General features: G+C 40.3%; 2 protein-coding genes across 3 annotated transcripts; one reads left to right on the top strand and one right to left on the bottom strand.

Moving 5' to 3' along the window:
• Positions 1 to 68: 68 nt before the first annotated feature.
• Positions 69 to 7,686, bottom strand: zgc:103625 (methyltransferase-like 26 B). Of its 2 annotated transcripts, XM_062438722.1 has the most exons (8): positions 7,562 to 7,686; positions 1,876 to 2,017; positions 1,583 to 1,785; positions 1,199 to 1,361; positions 952 to 1,011; positions 754 to 821; positions 372 to 450; positions 69 to 296 (listed from the first exon to the last, which is right to left on the bottom strand). In XM_062438722.1, the coding sequence occupies exons 3-8, from the start codon at positions 1,780 to 1,782 to the stop codon at positions 249 to 251; spliced, it is 618 nt and encodes a 205-aa protein (XP_062294706.1). In that variant the 5' UTR covers positions 1,783 to 1,785; positions 1,876 to 2,017; positions 7,562 to 7,686; the 3' UTR covers positions 69 to 248. The 2 variants fall into 2 exon arrangements, with proteins under 2 accessions (XP_062294706.1, XP_062294705.1); XM_062438721.1 differs by having other exon boundaries at positions 69 to 450.
• Positions 4,252 to 8,205, top strand: mrpl12 (mitochondrial ribosomal protein L12). Its single transcript, XM_062438723.1, has 5 exons — positions 4,252 to 4,407; positions 6,449 to 6,647; positions 6,744 to 6,809; positions 6,941 to 7,078; positions 7,600 to 8,205. Exons 1-5 carry the CDS (start codon positions 4,349 to 4,351, stop codon positions 7,714 to 7,716), a joined length of 579 nt encoding a protein of 192 aa, XP_062294707.1. The 5' UTR covers positions 4,252 to 4,348; the 3' UTR covers positions 7,717 to 8,205.
• Positions 8,206 to 19,998: the final 11,793 nt, after the last annotated feature.

Below are 19,998 nucleotides of genomic sequence, written 5' to 3'. Positions count from 1 at the left end.
GTATATGCTTCCAAAGAATTAGAGAAGAAAGAAGAGTATAGTATGACAACCTTTTATTAGTGTAAATGCAATGTTGCATGTCACATTAATTCATGTTTCCGTATAAATGAGATGGTTTTAAAATGGTCTTTTATAAGTGTAAAGGCCTGAGTTAAATGATGAAATGTGCTTTAGTGCATCTACTCAGAATTGTGCATTATAGCGTTAAAAAAAGGACTTATTTCTCTCCTTTGTGCAGTTTGGCTTCTTTAAAGTTTCCTGAAGATGAGGCATTTGTAGTATTCTTCCATCTCAATCTGCAAAGTAACATTACAGGTATGAGTCTCGTAGTTATTACCGATTCCCCAAACTGTGAATAGTGTGTGACTCACCATCCTCTCCAGACGCATCCCGTTCCCATAGGCCAGCTGTCTGAGCACATCAATGTCTGGAAGGCCCCATTCTGGATTTCTGTGTAACAGATGAGTCAGATTGTTGTCATGTAGCAGTGGCGCTGTTTGATTCTTGTATTTTTCAGTATAAATATCACAATAAAGCAAGAACAAACAAATTTAATAACCTGAGTAATCAAACTGCTACTCAAAGTGATTATCTAGGTAACTGTTCTGCATTACGTAAAAAAATGATCCCTTTGTTCATGTTCAAATTTGCACTAATACAGTAGGTTTAAGACCTCAGTATGATTCCTCTTAAAGTAATTGATACTATATATAGCATTGTGTAATGTATGCGAGACTGTTAAAACCTGCTCACAAATTTCGAAGCTCTGCATCCAGGAGTTCATTGCAGCTTGGTGTAATGATGCCATTAATAGCATACACCTGTAAAACATTTCACATTTGGATGGGTCTGTTTTTAAAGCCTTTTGTGTCATGATTTTGCAATCCATACTTAAATGATGACAATGTTATTCTGAGTGCATAATAAACTTGAAAGTACAGTATCACATACCCCATATGTTATCAAAAGTCCGTTTGATCTGAGGATCTGACCTGCGCCACTGAAAACACCCTTGGAGAATGATCAAAAAACAATTGATATGAAACAGATATTTGCACATTATAACAATTTAAAAACTATATGTTTATGGGCCCTCATAAATGAACCAGTGCAGCACAAATGCATAATTTTTCCAAGTCTGAGTTACTCACACAATTAAGCTCAAGATTTGAATCACCTTTTACATAACCATGCCTACCTGTGCTGTTTTGAAGGAGCTGTATTGCAGTAAGTTGATAGCAATAATGAGATCACAGGAGTTGTGAGGAAGGCCAGCCCATTTCTCCCACGGTTCACGGGCATCCAGGTGAACAGGTTGCAGCACATTCTTTGCATTGATGGCAGCGATGTATGCCTTAATACTGCAACAAAGTTCACTTTAATTTCAAATATATAGATTCCCATAAACCACTTGATGCTATTTCCTATACCAATGTATGAACTTGAAAATTGACAACCTGTTGCCCATGAAGCTTACTGTCACTATGACTATCACTGCTGTCACAACCATTTAATTAGATCAATAATAGATTATTGAATGCGTGTGCAGCACATTTTCACAATTTCTCTATAAGACTCAAACCTCTCCCGAGACTCTTCTTTGATGTCTGATGGCTGCCAGGTGACAAAGGGTATCTTCTGGGCAAAGCGAATGACATGCTGCCCGGTTCCAGAGCCCAGCTCTAAGGCGAACAGCTGCCTGTGGGACTGGTCCTCCAGCACATCTTCGAGCACTGCACACAGATCCTCCCAGTTCCTCTCTGCCTGAGGTGACAGCAGCATCGTCTGGAGAGCAGAAGCATAAAGACACTGAACCCTTTCATCTTGTGTTGCCAGCCTGTGAAGTGAGTTTGTCTCTCAGGAGATCCCTCTTACCTTAACTTGTGCTGGTTGACAGAGGCGAGCGGGGAAATGACATACTGGTGCAGGGTGGATGTGGCAGATGACTAACGGCAGATGGGTGCTGAGATTACCTGGTTAAGAGGATTCCCTTTGTGCTTGTCCCCAGTGTTCAGAGCTGGTACAGTCCAGGTAAGACACACACACATACACACACACACACAAGCAGAAAAATAGATTTATTTCATAGAAAAGTATTCATACAATCAATAATAGGATTACTAATCAACATGATAATCATCATTTCATTGCACGGTATCAGTGTATAGAATTGTATCATTTAATTTTAGGCCCTTTGTGACTATTAACAATGGTAAAAATCGTAAGAGAGAATAGACATGGATGGCATGCTAATTATTTAATGTTTTCACATCAAATATAGACCTTAGATAGTGTCACATAAAACATAAACTATGTAACAAAAGCTGTAAAAGACAAACAGTCAACAGAGTGTATTTTTAATGACAGATTGTAAGATTTTTTATCAAATGTAACTTGTGACCAATATCTTGTTGCTGGAGAATACAGGATCGTATGCATGAATGTACAATTAAGAAATGGATACAGAAAGAGAGTTTTGTTGTTTGCTTGTGTCAAGCTCGTGTCCTCAAAAAGTCGAGTAGCCAGCAGATAAAGGCCCTATTCATAAGCCTCTGTCCAGTTGCCAGTACTGACGAAATTCAAATAACATTAAAATGTATGTGTAACTTAGTCAAAACCTTTTATTCAAATAATGTCATTTATTTGAGGTAGCTCAGACTGTGTTGGTGCTATTTGTTATAATAATAAGTGGACAAAACTTCTTAGAAGGGGAGAAGGACATAAAGAAGGAAAGGAGGTGTCAGGACAACAACATGAGTTTTGGTTAAGACTATATTAATAACCATTTAAAGGACAGGTTCACAATTTTTCAAGTTTGTCTTAAAACAATAGTCAGGTGTCCATACCTCCATATAAAGAGATTTTCCTTGCTGTAATCATTCCTTGTGTTAAAACTGACCATTAAAAGATCTCCTTCAAATGTGGTTTTGGGGGTGGCCACACAGTCATTTTGTTCAAAAACCAGCCAGACGGAGGGAGCAAGGTTCATAATTTTGCCAGGACATCAGGGAACCCCTTACTGTTCCTGCCATTGGATCTTTAAGTGCGACAGTGGGTGAAGACCTCGGTTTAACTTCTCATCTGAAGGATGGTATCTCTTGCAGCAGAGTGTCCCCGTCACTGCACTGGGGTATTGGGATGTATTAGGACTTATCAGAAAGAACAGCTGAAGCTTCATATTAGCTTCAGATAGACTTTTAAACATTTTTGCACATGAGGGCTGTGGATTTTGGGCCCCATCACTCACACTGTACGTGCATTATGAAGGGATCTTCTATAATGTCCAGTATGAACAGGAGGAATGATTATGGCAAGAAAAAAAAAATTCAATGTTGTGGGCAGCTGACTGTTTTAAGACATGGGGTACTTGAATTGTAAACCCAACTTTTGTGTTGCAGTTCCTGAATGTGACCACTCGTGGGCAGTGCACACTCATGTAAATAGAGCTGGTTACTGAAATGCTGCAGGTATTATTAATGGAATTACAGTTAGCATTATACTGTCATAATAATGGATAACTCGATTAACAATTATAGGAATTCATATTGTAGTCTATATGATTTTCATTATTTTTATTTTTATATGTAGCCTATGTCCAGGTCCCTTACAGCAGTGGTTCTCAAAGCGGGGTCACCAATTTTTAGTCCTAGGATGACGAAGTCATGACCCGCCCTACTCTGCCTCTGATTGGCTTAGCCTGATCAACTATCTATCGCTCTTTTCCTGTGCCTTTAGCTACAACTAGGCACTCTAGCTCAAACTAGGAGGCACCTAGCTCCAACCAACGCGGGTGACGAGTATTAGCCAATCAGAGGTAGAGTAGGGTGGGCCATGACTTCGCCATCTTAGGGGGAAAAAAGGGTCTAGTGTCCCCAGGGGCCCTTGAGGGGGTTACAGGGGTTCCCTTGCAAAAATGGGAATCATTTGTTTTTACTATAATTACAGCCATAAGTAAAACAATAACAGAATGTATGTAGACTATTTGGTCACGGGTTTCACACACTATAATAATAAAGCACTTTCTGTAATCTAAAACTCAAAAATCTTATTGGATGAGGACCCCGGGACCAAACCCTATCAAACTGGGGTCTGTAGTCTAAATTGTGTGAATTTACGGGTCGTTGATATCATAGATATATATTTCTATGGTTGATACGAGACAGTTTGAGAAGTATTGCCCTTACCGGCACCCATACGTTTTCTAACAGTTCACGCAATGCATTGAGGGTAGGTCAGGAGCAGAGAGGACGCCATGTGCTTTTGAGGCAGAGTGACTGGAAGGAGACCAGGCTGTGACAAACCTAGCTGTTTTTTAAAGAAGGAGAAGCAGCTCCAAATTAACGAAAGCATGTACTGCACCAGACGCTGCCTCCGGACCGCGCTGCGGGTTGCGGCGAGCATTAACCGGTACGTAGCACCATCTGTACGGGTCACACTTATTCACGTAACACCGGTGCACCGGTAACGGTGCATCAGTGACTTGACTGTCTGCTTCTTCAAGGGCAGACAGCCGCTGACTTCTACCCGAGAGTTTGGTTGTCAAAGCTGCTGCTGTCTCTTCAGCTCGTGCAAATACAGAAAATGGATTTTGTCCGCGGATAAAATAAGGTTTCATGTTTTGCGGCTGTGTGTTAAGTAGGTTAGCTGACGTTAGCTTGGTAACTTTAGCCGGCAGTAAATGTACTCAACTTTAAGCGCCGTGATCCAGGGATTTGCAATTAGCCTCATGAAACACTTCATCTTAGTTTAAGCTTGGTTGTAAAAACTTAAATGTTGCAGCTGTGTCTTATTTTCCTCCATTCAACAGTCATGCTTCTGACAGCCAAGGTCACACTAGTGTATCTGGAAATTCACGTTTCTGACTGGACAATAACCTCAAGCAGCATCTCGTCTTGCTTTTCTTTTTTTTTTTTTGAGGTGTAACGTCCAACACTGAGCAAAGCAAATATGACATGCAGGTTAAATGTTAAAGGTAGCAAGCATATGCAACTAGAGCTTTTAGAGTTGACAGTAAAAGTTGCTGTCCACACAACCTGGAACAATGGTTTCCAGTTTGGTGTATGAGTGATCCCCTCCTCTCAAAGGGTCACAGGATCTATTTGTGAGAGGTCGCAAGGTGGTGAGCAGAACAAGAAAAAGGAAACACATTTTTCTGTGACATAAGGTTTAATTTTGGAGACTCCAATGTTGCTCTTTGTTTTTAGGACCACCTAACAATATTCTGCTGAATAGTTTTCCAATTGACTGTTTGGTCTATAAAATGTCAGAAAATAGTGAAAGATGTCCATCGTGATTTCCTTAACCTGAAAGGTTTGACCTCACCAACAAGCCCCAAACCTGACGCTTTAGTGTTCATTATCATGTTAGAGAGAAACAAGAAGCTGGAGGTAGGGAAGGAGTTAGGTTTTTAATAAAAAATGAATGGGTATAAAAGAAGTTGCTGAATAATCTTCTGTTGATTGATTTGACTAATTGTTTTAGTTCTAAGTGTTTTTTCTTGCACGTTTCTGAATGATTTTACATCCTCAATCTCCTTAAAAGTATTCAGATTAGTCAGTCATGCCAGCAACAACGGGTCTCAAGTGGAGATGCACCAATACTGATATCTGTCAGATAGTGACTCAAATAGCTGGATCAGCTATCGTTGATATGGTATCAGATACTGTTATTTTTTTAAGTAACAATTCAGGAAGTTTCTGTTTGTGTATTTATTTGTTACATGTACTTTTGCAAAGTTGGGAAAGCAATGTTCAAGCCAAGGCTGATTTTGCCTTACACATAAGAATAATCCCGGTGTCTTCTACACAGTTAGACATACCGTTTATTAATTAAAGATAGGTATTGGACCGGGACTCGATACTGGCCAATATTCAAAACCGAGACATCAGTATCAGGACTGAAAAAGTTGGATTTGTGCATCCCTAGTCTCAAGAAGACAATAGCTCAAGCCAAAAGATAGGAAACCAACGGCGTAGAGTACAGCTGTTTATATGGACTTTATCACTGAAATACATATTGTCGGTTTATCACATTTTGACTGCTGTATGCACCAGTGTGAATGCCACCCAAAATGCATCATAATCCAGTTACTTAAGCCAAATTATCAAAAAGTCACATTGTGAATACAAATGTGTCCCTAAAATATACTTTGCAGTGAATATTCAGCATGAGAAATTCTTCCCACACATTTGGTTTACTGGTGCCAGATGAGGATTGGAAGTTTGAAGCCAAAGTGAGGCACAAAGTGGTCACTATAAACCTCTTTATCCCACTGTGTGGCTCATCACCTGTTTGTGTCAACAGGAGTCAGAATAGTGATGGAGAAAAAATTCATCAGAAGTTATCAATAAAGACACTCTGGATATATCTGTATACACAATGTACTGTACATTGGGCTGTTATGGACCAGACAGTGAATCATTTAAGTAATCCGTTTTCATTTTAACAGGCAACAGCTTCAGCAGCAGACGCCAGCCCTGTGTGCTCTCAGACTTCTAAGGACCAGTCCAGCCACCCACTCAGATGCCATCGCCACCCCTCAATTTGACGGAGCACCCAAACAGTATTCCCCCAAAATCCAACAGCTAGTCAATGACATAGCCAGCCTCACCTTGTTAGAGGTGTCAGACCTCAATGAGCTCCTCAAGGTATGTGGGAAAGTCCTGAAATGCTGAATCTAAAGAGACCACAGTAATCCCTCTGTGTTTCATGATGAGTGAACGTCTCGTTTTTCTTGGTCACAGAAAACTCTGAATATTAAGGATGTTGGAATGATGCCAATGGCTGCATCAGCTCCAGCTGGGGCTCAGGTGAGAGAAATGGTTTATGACGTTTTACCATTTTGTGCGTGATTAATGTCAAAGTTATGTCAAGGTCTACTTTGTGAGTAGGCGCTAATATAAGCAGCTTTACTAAAATTGTATTTCTCTCCTGAAACTAGGCCGCAGAAGAGGAAGAAGCACCAATCAAGAAAGAGAAGACTCACTTCACAGTAAAACTGACAGAGCTAAAGGCAGCTGAAAAAGTCAAACTTATAAAGGAAGTGAAGAATTGCATCCAAGGCTTGAACCTAGTGCAGGTATGTCATCATTGTGGTTCGGTTTTCTGCCTTCAGTTTTGATCTTAGCTATTGAATTTTTTTGCCTTGATCCAGTACTTGTGTTTTTCTTCATAATAGAGCTACATAGTATACACAGTCTAAAGTATACTGAAATTATACGTAAATTAGAAAAGATATGACAGGTGAACATCTGCACATAAAGTATAGTCTTCCTGTGGTGTGTGGAAAGAATATCTGTACCTAAACCTGCAGCCGCTGTGCACTTCTTTGTGCTGCTTTATAGTTCACCCACATTCATTGTACAGGGTCCCCTGTTTTCATTTGTCTAATATGTTGTTATAAATGATAGCTGATAAAACTGGAGTGCCATAGTTTCATATAAACTAAAGATAAGGGTTTGAGTGGTCTCAAACCATCCTTAATATTGGTCTAGTATTTGATCAGCTTCTACAGGACAATTACATCAAGTGCTGTTTGAACAGACAAGGTAACATCACTTACCCTTGTTTTTTTCTCTCTGTTTTTTTTTTTTAAACCAGGCTAAAAAACTAGTGGAGTCTCTTCCCCAGGAAATCCGGGCCAACGTATCCAAGGAAGATGCAGAGAAACTGAAGGCAGCCCTGGAGGCAGCAGGTGGCACTGTGGTGCTAGAGTAGAGCAGCTGCCCTCCTACCCTGCTGCTCATGCACTTCGTCCTTCATTGTTCTTTTTCTTCATTTTTTACACGACAAAGAAGACAGGATGCCAGGAGAAAAGATAACAAAAAAAATGCCTTCTGCAATGAATACTGTCTTTTAACAGCGTCAGGTGTGGCGGTACAACTCAGACTGAACTTTCCAGGCACAGAGCCTGCACCAACAGCCGCCCCCGCTGTTTGCTTGTCCATTTGCCTGCTCATGTGTCTGTCTGATACTTGTGTAGCAAACAAGCTACATAAGTACTGGCCTGTGTGCAAAGTACGTAAGTTGGTCATACTGTATGTGTGTGTATGTTAATCTTTTCACAGAACTAAAGATTATACTGTAAGGACATGGTTACCATTACCTATGATGAAAAACACCAGATATGTGATTCAGGGAATGGCAGGGCTGAGTCCTTACATTGCTTATAGAATTGTCGATTATGTGATTAAAATTTGAAATATCCATATTTGTCCCTTCTCTTATGTGTTCTTATATTGATCATATGGTTGATTTTATGCAAAATGTTGTATATACAAATATTTTGGAAGAAATTGTGTGTGATTACTCAAAGTTGAAACTGATTGCACTGTATTGAAATTCTACAAAGATTAATGTTGTCGCAGGTAGGAGAAAACTTGTGATCTCAGACAGCAATGCAACACACTGAGCTAATGTGACAGCAAACAGTAAGCAAGATCAGAGTGTCATATTTAGATTTCTAATTGCAAAAATAGGACTGCAGCTTGACATTCTTATGGCCACTGAAGCGGCATTGAAAGATGATGCATGATAAAAAATATAAAGCAACTCTTTATAAGCAGTGTTATGAGGAGAGCTGTGCTGGGTGGGAAAGTATTACTAGGGCCTAGCCACAGAGTCCATCATACCGATAAGATCTGAAAATTGCTGTAAAAGCCCTCACTTTAGATTTATTGTGCCATATAAGTACAAAAGATATAACAACACAGGACACAACAATGATTAAAGTTTTAATGGAGTCTGGTTGATGTCTGAGCAGTTGAGTTTCAAAGTAACAAAGGTTCCAACTGTATTCCTCCCCTATATATGTGTGTATATATACATATATGTGTGTGTATATATATATATATATGTGTGTGTGTGTGTGTATATATATATATATATATACAGTATCTCACAATAGTGAGTACACCTCTCACATTTTTGCAAATATTTCATTATATCTTTTCATGGGACAACACTAAAGAAATGAAACTTTGATATAACTTAAAGCAGTGAGTGTACAGCTTGTATAGCAGTATAGATTTACTGTCCTCTGAAAATAACTCAACACACATCCATTAATCTCTAAACAGCTGGCAACACAAGTGAGTACACCTCACAGTCAATGTCCAAATTGTGCCCAATTGTGTCGTTGTCCCTCCCTGGTGTCATGTGACTCGTTAGTGTTACAAGGTTTCAGGTGTGAATGGGGAGCAGGGCTGTTAAATTTGGTGTTTTCTCTCTAATACTCTCATACTGGTCACTGGATATTCAACATGGCGCCTCATGGCAAAGAACTCTGAGGATCTGAAAAATGTAATTGTTGCTCTTCATAAAGATTGGCCTAGGCTATAAGAAGATTGCTAACACCCTGAAACAGCTACAGCACGGTGGCCAAGATCATACAGAGGTTTTCCAGGACAGGTTCCACTCGGAACAGGCCTCGCCAGGGTCGACCAAAGAAGTTGAGTCCACGTGTTCAGCATCATATCCAGAGGTTGGCTTCAAAAAATAGACGAATGAGTGCTGCCTGCATTGCTGCAGAGGTTGAAGAGGTGGGGGGTCAGCCTGTCAGTGCTCAGACCATACGACGCACACTGCATCAAATTGGTCTGCATGGCCGTAGTCCCAGAAGGAAGCCTTTTCTGAAGCTGATGCACAAGAAAGCCCGCAAACAGTTTGCTGAAGACAAGCAGTCCAAGAACATGAATTACTGGAACCATGTCATATGGTCTGATGAGACCAAGATAAACTTGTTTGGCTCAGATGGTGTCAAGCCAATACCTGGAAGGTTTTACCTGTTACAGTTCCACTATATTCATCTTTTGAAACTCTGGCTCTTCAACTTAATGGTCCGACTCCAACTATTTTACTTAATATCTATCGCCCACCCAAACCTAACAAGGATTTTATTAATGACTTCTCTGCTTTCCTGACTCACATCTGCTCTCTCTTTCCCAATGTAATTTTGCTTGATGATTTTAATATTCATATGGACAACCTCAATTTGGCTCTTACCAAGGATTTTACATCTTGCCTGGACAGTTTTGGACTCAAACAGTACATTGGCTTCCCTACCCACACTAAAGGACATATTTTGGATCTGGTCTGCTGCTCTGGTGTCACTCCTTTTAACTGTTCCGCTGATGATCTTCCCATCTCTGATCACATGTTAATTACATTCAACTCCAGCTTAAAACTGTCCAAAACTAAACAGTCACGTCTTATCTCTTTCCGTAATATCAAAAACATTGACCTAGCAGCTCTCTCCTCAGGTATTGACAGCCTCCCCAGTTTCATCTACTCCTCCCCTCCTGATCAACTGGTTACCCTCTACAATGATCATCTCCACACTCTGTTGAACTCACTTGCCCCTAAAAAAACTCAGACCGTATCATTCACCCACTCAGCACCCTGGTTTTCACCTCTTTTACGACAATTCAAAACCAAAGGATGTCAACTTGAACGGCTCTACAAAAAAACTGGACTCTCTGTTCACAAGGAAATGTACCACTCCCACATTGCTTACTACAAAGACACCCTCTCCTCAGTCAAATCCCAATATTATAAAGATCTGATCAGTGCTGGTGATGGGAATTCCAGGGCCCTATTCTCAGTACTGAACAAAACACTACGCCCCCCGGACTCTTTTCCCCCTCATTTCTACTCCACAGAACACTGTACCTCCTTAATGACATTTTTTAATGAAAAAATAAGCAAGATCCACCAGCAACTGACCCCTCACTCATCCTGTAATCCGTCTCCTCTGGCTTCTCATGCCCCCCTCTTTCAACCGTTCTCAAGCTTCCAACTCCCCTCTCCCATTGTCATTTCTGACCTCATCCTGAAGTCTAAAACATCCACCTGCCAGCTCGACCCACTGCCGACCTCTTTAGTTACTGCATGCCTTCCCTCTCTGTTGCCCCTGATAACTGCCATCATTCACTCCTCCCTAACCTCTGGCTCTGTTCCATCATCTCTCAAATCCGCGGCTGTAACACCTATTCTGAAGAAACCTGGTTCTGATCCCAACAACTTCAATAACTTTCGTCCGATTTCTAACCTACCATTTATTTCAAAAATCCTGGAAAAAGCAGTGGCATCTCAGGTTCATACTCATCTCCATAACAATAACCTATATGAACAGTTCCAGTCTGGTTTCCGCCCACGCCATAGCACAGAGACTGCTCTCCTTAAAATCACCGACGACCTCCTGATGGCAGCTGACTCCGGACTATCTTCCATTCTCATCCTCCTTGATCTGAGTGCGGCCTTCGACACCATCTCCCACCCCATCCTCCTCGACAGGCTAGCATCTATTGGACTATCTGACACACCTCTGGACTGGTTCATCTCCTACCTCTCTGGCCGCACTCAGTTCATCCAGCTGAAGACATTCACATCCCAACCTTCTCCCCTCTCCTCTGGTGTTCCTCAAGGCTCTGTCCTCGGTCCCATCCTATTTATCATCTATCTCCTTCCTCTGGGTCATATTTTCCGAAAATACAACATCCATTTCCATTGTTACGCGGACGACACCCAGCTCTACCTCTCCTCTAAACCCACCTCCACCTTCCCGCCCCCCTCCCTCTGTGTCTGTTTACAGGAAATCAAATCCTGGTTCTCTTCCAACTTTCTCAAACTCAACAGCGATAAAACTGAGGTCCTCCTAGTTGGTTCAAAATCCTCTCTCACTAACACTCCCAGTTTCACCATCCCCATTGACAACTCCTCTGTTTCCCCCTCCACTCAGGTTAAGAGCCTGGGTGTCGTCCTTGACAGCTCTTTGTCATTCCAGACTCACATTAATAAGGTTACCCAGTCAGCCTACTTCCATCTTGGCAATATCAACCGCCTCCGTCCGTCCCTCACTTCCAACAGCGCTGCCATCCTGGTCCACACTCGAGTTACATCCCGCCTAGACTATTGCAACTCCCTCCTCTTCGGTCTCCCCCACAAGTCCCTCCGTAAGCTCCAACTGGTCCAGAACTCAGCTGCTGGTATTGTCTCCAGAACTCCATCCATCAATCATATCACTCCTGTTCTTCAACAACTTCACTGGCTTCCTGTCAAATTTCGCATAGACTTCAAAATCTTGCTTCACACTTTCAAGGCCATCCACAACCTCGCCCCCCCATACCTCTCTGACCTCCTCCACATCAACACTCCCTCCCGGGCACTCAGATCAGCCTCCTCCATCAGCCTCGCTGTTCCCTCTGCCCGTCTGTCCACCATGGGGTCCAGAGCCTTCAGCCGCTCTGCCCCCCGCCTCTGGAACTCCCTTCCCCCCGACATCAGGAACATTACCTCTCTATCCATTTTCAAATCCCGTCTAAAAACCCACCTTTTCAAACTTTCATACTCACTTTAATTTGTCATCCATCCTGCAGAGGGTTAAAGCAGTGCTAGATAATAATGGTGGTCACACAAAATATTGATAGTTTGGGCACAATTTGGACATGTTCACTGTGAGGTGTACTCACTTGTGTTGCCAGCTGTTTAGACATTAATGGCTGTGGTTTGAGTTATTTTCGGAGGACAGTAAATCTATACTGTTATACAAGTTGTACACTCACTACTTTAAGTTATATCAAAGTTTCATTTCTATAATGTTGTCCCATGAAAAGATATAATAAAATATTTGCAAAAATGTGAGGGGTGTACTCACTTTTGTGAGATACTGTATATATATATGATTGAGGTTCACAGTTTGATATTTGAATGTTTTTTCTAGCACAAAGTCTGCAGCAGTTGAAAAGCCCTATGGTGTGTAAACTTTGGTTCACGATCACTGATCCTCATTCTGACTTAAAGGTTGTAAAATTTAAAGATTCTGATTTTCAATGAGGGATTGGAGAACAGTAACATTATTATTTTGAGTACATTATTTTGTGCACAAAAATAGGGTTCCTGAACATTTTAACCTGGACAGCACCCTGCTTTAGAGCTGCTGACCACTAGAGGTCATAAGATCTCCTTTAATCAATTAAGAAAAGGCAAGGGTGGCTCTTTTAAACCACATTTGTTCCTGTGTAATAACTGAGATTTATTTTGACATGAACTGAAACCATTTACTGTCCTGAAAGAGTAGAAAGCAGTTTCAATACTAGTGGCAGTTCTGGCTTTGGGAACATACAGTATATGCTATTTGCAGGTACCATAAGTTCAAAAGTAATCATCAACAAGAAAAAAAGTGCACCTGCAGTTATCTGAGACAACCAACCTTTTGACTGGATGTGATAGCAGTAGCACATGTTTTCGCATATGTTTTGAATGCTGTTTTAGGAGGTCAGGAGATCAAAGGAAAATCTTTGGCCTAAGGCGTATTTATTGGGATAGCCCCACTATTTCTGTCACTGTTGCACTACATTATCAGTATATGGGGTGTGTCCCTTTTTCAAGTGGGCTAATAGGATTAAATACTTACTAGGTCCACATACTGTGTATACCATATGGTTTACATTTAAGTTTTAGTGTTGCACCTTTGAGAATATGTTCAGAATTCATCCAGGGCTCATTTTTTCCATTTAGAGTCATTCAGTCTTCCACCCACATTTATAATAAGAATAAGAAAAGACTAGGGTCTTTGTTGCCGTCACACATTTAGGAAGACGGTTCCACAAGCATGCTACAGCAGAGCAGAAGGCGCAATCTCCCATGGTGCAGAGCTTAATACTGTGGTCCTGGAGGAGCAAGCCGCTGGCAGATCTGAGGGTGTGGGTGGAGGTTTGAGCTATGATCAGTTCCTGTAAGTAGAGAGGTGCATGTCTGTTGATGGATTTTTATGAGAGTAGCAGGACTTTGTGGTCAACCCTGAAGGAGACGGGGATCCAGTAATGAAAACAGAATTGGTGTTATATGTTGGTATTTTTGCACTCTCATCAGGATCATGGAAGCGTTGTTCCTAATGTACTGGAGCTTCTGGATACTTCCTGCCAGGGATCCCTTTGAAGAGTGAATTGCAATATTCAGCAGATGAAGGAATGGACACATTTCTCTGCATCTGACAGGGTTAGAGAGGGGTAAAGTTTAGAGGTGTTTTTAAGATATTAGAAAGATGTTTTACATATGTCTTATATGTTCATCAAAAGTCAGTTGAGGGTCAGACCTAACGCCCCGATTAGTGACTGAGGAGAAAAGGGGGATGTCCTGGCCGTCAAAGGTGAGATGAGGTATGGGGGCTGACTGAATCTGGTGTGGAGTGCCAATAAGGACAGCTTCAGTTTTTCTGGTGTTTAGGTGAAAGAAATTTGTGCTCATCCAGACCTTTATCCCTTTAAGACAGGTGCTGAGGTGTGACACAGCTGTAGAAAGGCTTGGGACTTTTTTGATGTACAGATTAAACCTGCATTCACTTGATAATGATGCAATTATCTTATCGTTGGTGCCACATGACCATATCATATATTACTCCTCTTTGGAAAATGACATCAAGGTGCTCGGCAGCATTAGTTGCATTAGATGTTGAGAGTTATAATAGTACCTATTGTAACTATAGGTTACTGTATTTATTGTGCTTTGCTTAATTCAGCATTTTAATTCAGATTTTAGTAAATATGAACCTGTTCTTGAGAATTTTACTAAAGCAAAAAACAATTTTTTTTTTGTCTGGAATTCTTGGAAGAAATGTTGAAAAAGCATCATGACACTGCAAGCATACCCATTTTCAAGCTGTACCCCTATTGGGACTACATTGCAGACTTTGTATTAGTGCAAGGCAGCTGAGGAAGTGTAGGATGGTAGATGGGTAGGAGTAAGAAGGAGATGACATACAACAAAATACTCTGGGTTGAGATGAGTTTGTGGGTAGGTAGGTGATACGCACATCAGTCAACTCCCCCTAGAGACTATGACAACTGAAACCAGGAAACATTTCAGACTGACATCAGACTGCTTTCCTTTATTAGATGCACTGGAAAGCACGCTGAAGAGCCTGTTGAAGTGTGATGTAAAAAAATGGTGTCCTACAAGGAGGATAATATGCCCAGATAAATATTAATGGAGCAAATGCAAGATTAATAGAGTTTACTTATTGTCTACACCTCTAGGAACAATAAATGCCATAAAAAATGCATAAGGAAACAAAACATATGAAGTAGCATTGACAATGGAAAGTAAAAAGAAAAACCCTGTAATGAAAAATGGATGAGTCAAGTAAAAACACCAGTTTTTGGGGGTTTTTTTGCCAGTAAATGTGCTAATGGAAAGAGGTAAAACTTGGAAAAACATAAACAGAAATGTGAAAATTAAAAATTAAGACTGACGTTGCCTATTCTGCTATTTTTTTTTTATCATGGTAGGAAATGAGGAAATTCCATAGGTCTCTTACCTGTCACTCTTCATAACTACCTATCAGTCACAGCCAGTTACATAATTTCCAGGACTCTTAGGTCACCAAGGCAGTTATATGCTGCTAACGAGCAGGTGTTCAAGGAGCAGAGGAGCTAAGACTGTTAGTTGCTGGGTTTCTGCAGCTGAGGAGACCGTTTGGTTGGAGTTTTAAGACGTTGCTTGTTGCTGTTGTGTATGGAGCTTTAAGTGCCAGACTTTTAGACAAGTTAATGTGTGTTTAATTAACTGTTTTTATATTTAGAATTATCTTCTTTACAATTTATTTATTATTGTAGTTTAAGCAATCATTTTAGACCATTTAACTACTCATAATGCATAATGCTCATTTTAGCCACTGCATATATGTGGAAATGTGCTTATTTTATTTACTTTTGGCTGAATATGCTCAATTTATAACTTTGGCTTATTTTTCTTTTTATAAAGCCTTACATCAACTCACAAGTGGACTAGAGAGTGTTGTCTAGTGTGGTGACAACCTTTAATACAAATACTGCAAAAATGTTTTATGCCTTGTCCTTTACCAGACATCTGTGGCTGTTCAACAACTGATTTACTATTAGATCACAAAATGCTGTGGTATTACTTTGCTATATGGGTCTGCATTTTGTCCCTGCAGCTGTCTTGTTATGACCAGTCCAAACATTTAGTCCTGCTTGCTGGTTACCTGACAGACAACATCCTCATTCACTTTTTGTCCAGTGTGTTTGTGGCAAGTGACTGCCACAATATACTGTACATAGTATAATATTAACTATTAGTTGAAATAAGCATAACATTTTCCTTCTCTGCACTGGGAGGCTGCATCACAATCCTGTGCCAACCACTTAATGTTGTTAAAACTAGACTAATGAGCTCAAAGGTGGACTATGTGGTGAGTTTGGTGCTGTCGTGTGATTTCTTTAAACACTCTGAACTTACCTTTTTACCAGCAGCAGGATTGAGGTTTCTTGAGGAATTCTGTCTCCCATCACTCTGACATGTATATTTTACTTTTAGGCTGTGGGGAAAGTTACACAACCTGACAAGTGTTTTTTTTTTTTTGTCTCCTTGTTGGAGGGTGTGTTTCACCGTCTAACAGAAGGAGTAAAGTTGGTTCCGAAGGCATTGTACAAGGTGGAGGGCTTCACTGTTGATTATTTAGTCTGAGTGAAAAGACTTATTTAGTCTTTTCACTCATTTTCGATTTGTGTCCAAGATGTTCCTGAAGCCATTCATCTCATCCCAGACACCTTCATGTTCCTCCAACAACTGAGGCAGCATTTTGGTGCAGTGGCCGTCGCCTGAGAGAGAGTGTCATATGAAAGTGACTCTGAAAGATATAGCCGCAACCAGTCACCACAATTTCAGTGCGTCCTCCATGTTGGACAGGATAATCATTTATGCTATTTTTACAAATCCAGCTTAGCTGGAATTCACTCTGTACAGCTAATAACAAGAAGTGAGAAGGAGTCACATACCAACATACGTCTAAAAGTACATTTTTATGCAAAACGTTTTCATCCATAACAAAATGAAAGTGACTCATACATTATCACGGAAAGCTCCAGATGAGGCAGAGAAATGAAATGAAATGTGATGTGTGATTTTTTTATTTTCCTCCCATGTCTCCCAGAGCCGTCTAGAAACACAGATGTCTTGAATTATCAGGTTGGTTTTACATACTGTCAAATCAGTTCATTATAAATGATTCACATTCACTATTGTGGCACAGCACCTGTAATAAGCAATATTGCTCAAAAAATGACATATGTTATAGGTGACAAGCAGGTTTATTAAGCTTAAAAACTGCCTTTAAAGTTGATATCAACTATAATCAATTATACTTCCTTTCTAGGCTCTTGTTGCCCTCTGGGGGGAAGTGTTACACTGGAAATTAGTGTGCTTATGTTGACAACCGTGTGTTTATGTCAATGTTTCCATGCTGTTTAATATTGTGGACACTGTGTGGAAAGCATACTTTTCACGTTTGTTGTGAAGTTGGGAGTCAAGATGAGAGAAAGAAAGATTTGGTTGGCAGTAGGATCATCCAAATAAACATTCCTGTAAATACAATGCATAACTTAATACTTGGGGAAACGCAGTAAGTCACAACAAAGAAAACAACATTAATTTAATTATCAAATCATCTCCCTTTATCTGATTGTTTGATCGTTTGTCTCTTTACTTTGCACAGTTGCACTTGCACATATTCAGCTGCCTGTCAGGTCTCATCTGTCTTAAACAGACTGATACACTGTGTAGTAGACTGAACAAAACCTCCAATTAGAAACACTTATACAATATAATACAATATGACTGTGCTTTCATTAGAACAATCAAGCACCACTTTAAACCAGAGAGCCTGTAAATCATTTTCATTTGAAGATACACAAATTTGAGACAAGATTTAGAAATCTTTGTGCAACTGCAGTATGTGGGTTTGTGACTTCTTATTATTTTATATTGTTCCAGGTATTATTGTCCTTAGTAATACCTCTAACAGTAATGCACAATCCATCATGCTCAGCCTTAAAAGACACCTGATATTTTTCCATGTCCCACAGTTTATCTATATCAGTGTCAGTGTTTGAGTGATGACAGTTGTCTTCTCAGTCAAATTTATGACAGCTCCACTTTTGATGCTCTTTATACAATGTAAAAATCAAGAAAAAAGACAGAATAACTTTCTTCTTTAGTCCAACCTGCCGAAAAACATACAGTATATCAACAAGAGATGAATGTGGATGGGCAAGAATTTAACTAAATCATTACTTTTGATATATTTTTGTGGATAACGTTTGGGACTGTTATGTTGGGCATAGAAAGGTTACATAACCCTGTAAAACCTTTGTAAAAAGTTGTGTAATGGAGAGACTTATCATCTGCAGATGTCATGGAGCTCACTGAAAGAGTAGCTTGATGGCATAGGCAGGTAATGACAGATAATGCACCACAGAGGGATTGTACATCTGGGAACTTTCTTTTCAGAGTATGTTTGCTTTACCTGCGTTTTTTAGCAAAGCCACAGGCATAAGTTTGTTTTGTCTTTATTAGGCACTCTGTCTATGGTAAAATACAGACTATCCACTGTGCTGGAAAACATTCAGTTAATGATATAAATGATGCACACTCACACTCCAAAGCATATCAGACCATGGTCACTTTTTTAACATCATATACTGACCCAAAAATCATACTTTTCCCAATTAGGGACATGGCTTTTTTCCCTGGTTGGACAAGTCATGTGCAATTAACTGGTCCTCAGTCTGAAATGTGTGCCCAAATGTGGCCTATAACAGACCACACACACACACGCACACACACGCACACACACGCGCACACACACGCGCAAACACACGCACACACACACGCACACACACACACACACACACAGGGGTATCAATACATGCCTGCGTCTCTTTCCCTCTATCTTGGTTTCTTGAAAAGAGGATCAAAAAAGCTCTCAAACTGACTTTGGTTTGCAGCTGACAGCTGACAGACTGAGTATTTTTGAACAGATAGTAGAAACTGAATTTGAGAGAACTGTTTGATGTAAATCATGCAAAGGACAGGCATTCAATTTCATGGTGTAGAGATGGTAGCATTAACAAGGTTTCTGTTCTGCTGTTATAATGGTTAACATAGATACAATATTTGCCTTTTAATGGAAAGTCAATGCCAGCACAATGTATGACTTATTACTTACCATTATGTGGCAGGATTAAAGGAGATACAAACATAATCTAACACACCGAGATGAGTATTTATGGTTTTTATGGTTTTACTGTCACATTTGAGATTTTCTAGCAATTTATTCAAAAAAGCTAAAATATTTGAGATGCTTATTTTAACTGTTTGAATCAGGATCAGATAAGGTAATGTGCCCCCTTCCGCAGCCACTGCAGTAAGATACATTTTCTTGTTCACAGAATTTATTGTAAAATTAATGAGCATGTTGAACAGGATGTGATTTAGGTTGTTTTTTTCTCCCGCTCTGGTTTAGTAAATTCATGTCCCACACCATCGCGATACAGCTGCTAACAATTTAATGCTATAAAGATTGATTTAATTACATTACCATTCCACATTCTCATGTGTGTTACAATAACCAGTGGGACAACAAACACCCCAGTGATTCATAAGTTGCCTTGATTTAATTTACTGCAATAGACATTTTGCATGAAGTAACAAAAAACTAACAACAAAGTGCTCTTCAGACACAAACTGACTGAATACAACTGTCAGACAGGTTAGTGTACAGGCTGATGCGCTGTGCTTCCTGTTGGACCTGTGCTAGTGCTGTTGCTGCAGGGTCATCAGCTGGGTGCCACCACTTCTCAGAGGCTGGCTTGTTTCATCCATGAGCATGTCTGTTTAGTGGGGCAGTAGTGAGGATGCCACCTCTTTCAGTGGGCCGAAGGAGACCTGTCCCTTTTCCTCTTGGTGGTTCATCCTTTCTGCTGTTACTTCACTTCTTCAGTTTTTCTCTGCTGCTTGGATGCAGCTTATCCTTGTAATTGGCCACCAGCTGCTTATAACTTCTTCTTCCTTCTCTCATTGGCTGCTTCCAAACTGTCCTCTCATGGGATAAGTTTATTATAACTTTCCTGGTGGTAACAGGCCATGATGTCAGATGTTTGCAAAGTATATTTGTGTTCTCCCAGAGTGATGAAGCTGCCAACC

This window comes from Scomber scombrus, chromosome 18 (assembly GCF_963691925.1).
Source record: "Scomber scombrus chromosome 18, fScoSco1.1, whole genome shotgun sequence".
Lineage (NCBI taxonomy): Eukaryota > Metazoa > Chordata > Actinopteri > Scombriformes > Scombridae > Scomber > Scomber scombrus.
The sequence above is the reverse complement of the archived record's forward strand: the minus strand, read 5'-3'. Positions and strand labels throughout refer to the sequence as shown.